General features: G+C 61.3%; 2 protein-coding genes across 2 annotated transcripts in view; one reads left to right on the top strand and one right to left on the bottom strand.

Annotated features, from left to right (window-relative positions):
* Positions 1-940, top strand: part of LOC119100627 (uncharacterized) — a 4826-nt gene extending 3886 nt beyond the window's left edge. Inside the window, exons 2-3 of the mRNA XM_037223704.1 lie at positions 154-403; positions 928-940. Coding sequence (XP_037079599.1) covers positions 154-403; positions 928-940 — 263 coding nt within the window. The remainder of the gene's footprint in view (positions 1-153; positions 404-927) is intronic.
* Positions 941-960: 20 nt separating this feature from the next.
* Positions 961-5000, bottom strand: part of LOC119100626 (uncharacterized) — a 112611-nt gene continuing 108571 nt past the window's right edge. Inside the window, exons 14-18 of the mRNA XM_037223703.1 lie at positions 4712-4852; positions 3726-3905; positions 2685-2818; positions 1970-2128; positions 961-1582 (exon numbers count right to left, since the gene is read on the bottom strand). Of these exons, the coding sequence (XP_037079598.1) occupies positions 1489-1582; positions 1970-2128; positions 2685-2818; positions 3726-3905; positions 4712-4852 (708 nt within the window). The 3' untranslated portion in view covers positions 961-1488. The remainder of the gene's footprint in view (positions 1583-1969; positions 2129-2684; positions 2819-3725; positions 3906-4711; positions 4853-5000) is intronic.

The raw sequence follows: 5000 nt of genomic DNA, 5'->3' as shown, positions 1-5000 counted from the left end.
CTACATCCATTAAGACTGCGGTGACGTAAGTGGTCGAATGCCGCCCAAGAGATCGAACCACGCCGTCAGGCGGCCCGACCCGTGTTCACGACTTGACCCGAGCGCCCCTCCCTCCCCCTGAGCAGGCCGTGACCGGGCTCCGCTCTGCCGCAGCCCCGGTGCAGTTCCGCTGCGAAACCGGCGCCGTCTGGATGGAGGACTGCAACGAGTGCCGCTGCCAGAGCGGCAACCACGTGGTGTGCGCGCACCTGGCCTGCCTGCGCGACGGCGGCCGGGACGCGGCCGAGGCGGCCGGCGAGCCCAACACCGTCTGCTACCAGGGCGCCTGCGCGGCCGGCTGCGACACGCGGGTGGACGACGGCGGCTGCCACATCTGCGACTGCGATCCGGGCGGCGGCGACGCGCGCGCGCGCGCCGCGCCCGGCGCTGAGCCGCCGCGCCGCTGGGGCTTTCTGACGGTGGCGCGCAGCCTGGACGCCCGGCCGTGACCCGGCCGCCTCGGCCCGCTCACCGGCGCCCGCGGCGCGCGGGGTCACGTGGCGTCACGCCCTCGCCTTAGGACCGGTGTCATCGCTGCCAAATGGACGTATTATCGACTTCTGTATTTAAAGTAATCGGGTGTTAGCGCGCGTGCTTCATGGCGCTGGAGGCTGGTCCATTCATACCGTTCTACCAGTGCAATAAATGGTGAAGCAACGGTTAATGAGTACCCAGTGACGCCAATTTAGTTGTCACGTCCCGGGCGATTCATCGTACGCAGAAAACGAAAGTGCAGGCTTAGGCCATTGCCTTCGCGGAGGCCAGACGGTGCTCCAAGTCAAACACGAGCGCGAAGGTCGTTGTCAGGAGAGCGCCGCAACTCACGAAACTTCGTGTGGTCAAAACCGTGACCGTGACCGTTAACCTTATGCTCCGGTCCGGTCGAAGCCGCAAGTCGTGAGTGAAAGGCATCAGCCGACACTGAATACACGGCTTTATTACTTCAGCCTCTGGAACACGCTAGCCTACTGTGACGATGCACGCACACAACACAACTGTCCTACTTCGGCGCAACCTAGTTCTCGCGAGCGACAAATGCATGACTGAAAAGTTACGCACGAGACCAGTCTTAATAAATACACCATGTTGTAAACAGCACCAGTCGCAAGCCCACTTCGACGGACTCCTCGGGGCGCCCGGCCGTCGCTGGTGCTCGCCTCTGTGCAGTGGAGCAGAACACACGCGGGCGTGTCGCCACGCGCCAGCAGCGGCCGTACAAAATGACGGTAAACATCGATGCTCCGTTGCCACGAAAAAGCGCTGGCGCCTACACTAACGATTCCACAAGGTTAATTGACGGCAGCTACCGCCGCAAAAAGCCGTCGGCAAAACAACGCTAGCGATAATACTGTGCGAGCCGGCCGCCGTGCGCGGGGTTGCATCGCCACATCTTTGGTCTAACGGGGAACACGGCCGCGTGGGGGCGGCACCGGGCGCCTCCTGCGTCACCTAACACGAACTGCTCTTGTAGTCGGAGGTGTCGGAGACGGCGGCGGCGCTGGTCACGAGCGCCGCGGACCGCGCCGGGCAGAGCGGCCCCGACCTGCCGGCCGACAGGTCAGGGTCAGGTCCAGTCACAGCGGGCTCGCGGCCGGGCGCCGGCCACGCTAGGCTAGAAAAAGCCCAGTGCGTCTGGTGGCATGCTGTCTCCACCGCAAGAAAGCGCAGTGATTCACAAGGAGTTCCCCTGCTAACAATGCACTCCTCTGACGCTACCAGTGTCAGTCGGCTTCAGCTAATCATGCCTGGAACTTTTGCTTGGAACAGTGACTGGCAGGTTAAAGTCACGCAAAGTGACGCAATCACTTCATAATCTTGACGTCAACGCTTATCAGATCTGCATGCTTTTGACCAGTCGAACCCCGGCCCACTGCTGTGCGTCGGTCGTGCGCCGCGGCATCTCTGACGTCACCGTGACGTCACCGCTCACCTGTCCTGCAGCGAGGCCAGCGCGCTATGCAGCTGATTGTTGGCGGCGTTCAGCTCCTGGATACGCATGTGCTGCGCCTCGATCAGCCGCTCCTTCTGGGTCAGCACGCTGGTCAGCTGGCTCTGCTCCTGACGCAGCTCGTCCTCCACCAGCGATAGCCTGCCAGGAGGCGCGACGTTATGTCAGACACTGTACAGTCACGTGACTCTGAGTCGGTCAGCTCAGCATCTGAATGATGTCAGCGACTGTAGAGCAGCGCAGCATGGCCCCTAAGCATAAAAGCTGCGCACCTCGGAGAGGATTCCAGGAACTTGTCACCGGGAGAGCACGGTTCTGGTTATTCGGCAGGGACAACAGGTCCGGCCCTGATCACCCAGCAGGGACAGCAGGGCCCGGCTTTGATCACCCAGCAGGGACAGCAGGGCGCGGCTGTGATCACCCAGCAGGGACAGCAGGGCGCGGCTCCGGTCACTCAGCAGGGACAGCAGGGCGCGGCTCTGGTCACCCAGCAGGGACAGCAGGGCCCGGCTCTGATCACGCAGCAGGGACAGCAGGGCACCAACGCCTCTCGGCGAGGCGTTACTGTAACAACACCTCCACTTCTTTTCCACCCATGACAGCGCACGACTCTCCCGTGTGGTAGCCAAACGAGTTGCGGGAGCGTAATAAGAATCCACCTTCAACACCAACATGACGGGCAGGCAGGCAGACCCACCTGTTGAGGATCTCCGAGACTTGTCCGGGGGTCGGCGGGCAGATGTGAGCCACCGCCGACTTGCGCGAGGCCTCGTTCAGGCGACTGTGCAGCTGCTCCATCTGCTGGTGCAGCTGCTGGATCTCGTCCTCGTACTGCGACGCCAGCAGCTCGGGTCAACCACCAGCAGCTCGGGTCAACCGCCAGCAGCTCGGGTCAACCTCCAGCAGCTCGGGTCAACCGCCAGCAGCTCGGGTCAACCGCCAAGCTTCGGCCTTCCCGTCCGGACATCCCCACCGACTAACGAGACTTTCACTCGGCCATTGTTCTGCAGCTGTGTTGAGGCCTCAACGGTGCGGTGATGCGACTTATTCCGGACGGCCCCAATGTGTCAGGGCAGTTGTTTGGCAGATAATCGCGTAACAATGTGTCCCTTGGAGCTGGCGGGATGTGGCCTCAATTCATGTGCAACAAGATAAAAGGTGCATACGCATCAGGCGGGACATGATTGCTGCCATTGTATAACCAGGAGCTTAAATGGCCTGTGGTTGACGATGTTTTTTTTATAAACGACAGCCCTACTTATCAAAGCCAACACTTGGCAGAGAGGTCCAGACAGTGCAATTCACTTACTTAAATGTTTTTTTGTATCGACTTGATAACAGACACATCGGCCCATAACGACCCTTTCAGGGCCGAGAGATTAGGAGAAAGGTGAGTAATGGATCAAAACGTAAACCCCCACTCATGAGCCTTATCCCAAGCAGGGGCCCATAGCCTAGGTTTACGTGCGGGCGCTCCGGAGCGGTTGCGACAGGGCGGGACTTACATGTTCAAGGCTGACGACCGCGGCTGGCTCCGGAGAGACGGGGCGTGGCGAGGACTTAGGATGAAGGGATTAAGGTGAGAGGGCTTTCTTGCACAGGGTCAGATTGCTCAGTGATTTCACTTTGATTGTCGAACTCTGTGTTATGCATAGGGCACATGTGCAATCACTGCACTAGCCCTACACTACACGAACTACGCTCTCCCAACGTATCTCAGCAGCATCGAACACCTCACCTCCTCGAACGACTTTTCGACAAGCCGGCTGCGGCGCGCCTTGCTCTTCAAGCGTGGCTCGCGGCCCGGACGAGCCTGGTCGCTGCTCTCGCTGTCACTGTCGTGCTGCTGCTGCCGCCTGGTGGCCAGCGCGTCAGTCGCAGTTCGCCGGCCGGCCTTGGGGCGGCGCGCGCGAACCAGCTGCTCGGGCGAGCCCGGCGCCGGCGCCGGCGGTGGCGGAGGCGGCGGCGCCGCGCGCGGATTGGTTCGCGGCGCGGCCACGTGGCGGCGCTCTCGCGGCGGCGAGGGCGAACTGCTGGAGGAGCGAGGCGGCGCGCGGCCGGCAGACGCTGCCACCACGGAGGGCGCCATCACCAGCTGCACGTCCTCCATGCTGTGTGACGAGCTCAGTGAGCTGCTTGGAGAGTACCGCGTCACCCTGCCGGAGCACGTCAATGTCAGTACAGCGGACCGCAACTCTGCCGTGAATTGTAGATGAATTGTGTGTGGGAAAAATGGGTCAATCGATACTCAAGTTCGACGGCTGCGAGTTGGGAACGTTCGAGCCCTTGTCACTGTGCTTGAATTGATGCCCGACATTCCACTGCGTGAGACATTAGCCTTGGCCTTGCTCTGGGTTTTTTACGCCATACGCTACCATCCTTGGATGCAAAGAATATCAATAAGACACTGCAGCTGGTTTTATTGGAAATCGCTGATCCTCGCAAACTATTTCACACAATCTTGCTGACATGCGTGGCAGTTTGAACAAAAAACAAAACTATCAGCCTGACCGATCACGCTGTCGTGCTGCCTTGCACCATAGTACTCGCCCAACACAAAGTAATACAAACATCCCCTCACCTGACGGAATGCAGCTGGCCATTCGCCGCCTTCAACTGATACATGGGGTTATTGAAGGCGAGTGGCGGGTGCTGCTGCTGCTGTTGCTGCTGCTGACGCTGGCGCTGCTGCAGAAGCTGCATCTGCTGACCGCTGCCGATCACCGGGTCGACGGGACTCGAGCTCTGGCTGTAGGCGAAGCTCTGGTAGCCGCTGGAGGCCACGTTCGAGAGCTGCGAGATGGAGATCTGCGAGCCCTTGACGTTGTGCTCCAGCTCGCCAGACGACTGCTCGGCCGGCTCCTCCTCGGCGCGCAGGCGGCGCCGGCCGGCCGCCGCCGCCGCGTTGCCGCCGCCGTTGTTGTTGACGCCGCCGCCGCCGGCCGTGTAGTGGCCGGCGTGGTTGTGGAAGTGCTGATGGTGGGCGGCGGAGGGCGCGCGGCCGGCCGCCAGC

Source organism: Pollicipes pollicipes, unplaced genomic scaffold (genome assembly GCF_011947565.3).
Source record: "Pollicipes pollicipes isolate AB1234 unplaced genomic scaffold, Ppol_2.1 Scaffold_4881;HRSCAF=5763_pilon_pilon_pilon, whole genome shotgun sequence".
NCBI classification, from domain to species: Eukaryota; Metazoa; Arthropoda; class Thecostraca; order Pollicipedomorpha; family Pollicipedidae; genus Pollicipes; species Pollicipes pollicipes.
The sequence above is the reverse complement of the archived record's forward strand: the minus strand, read 5'-3'. Positions and strand labels throughout refer to the sequence as shown.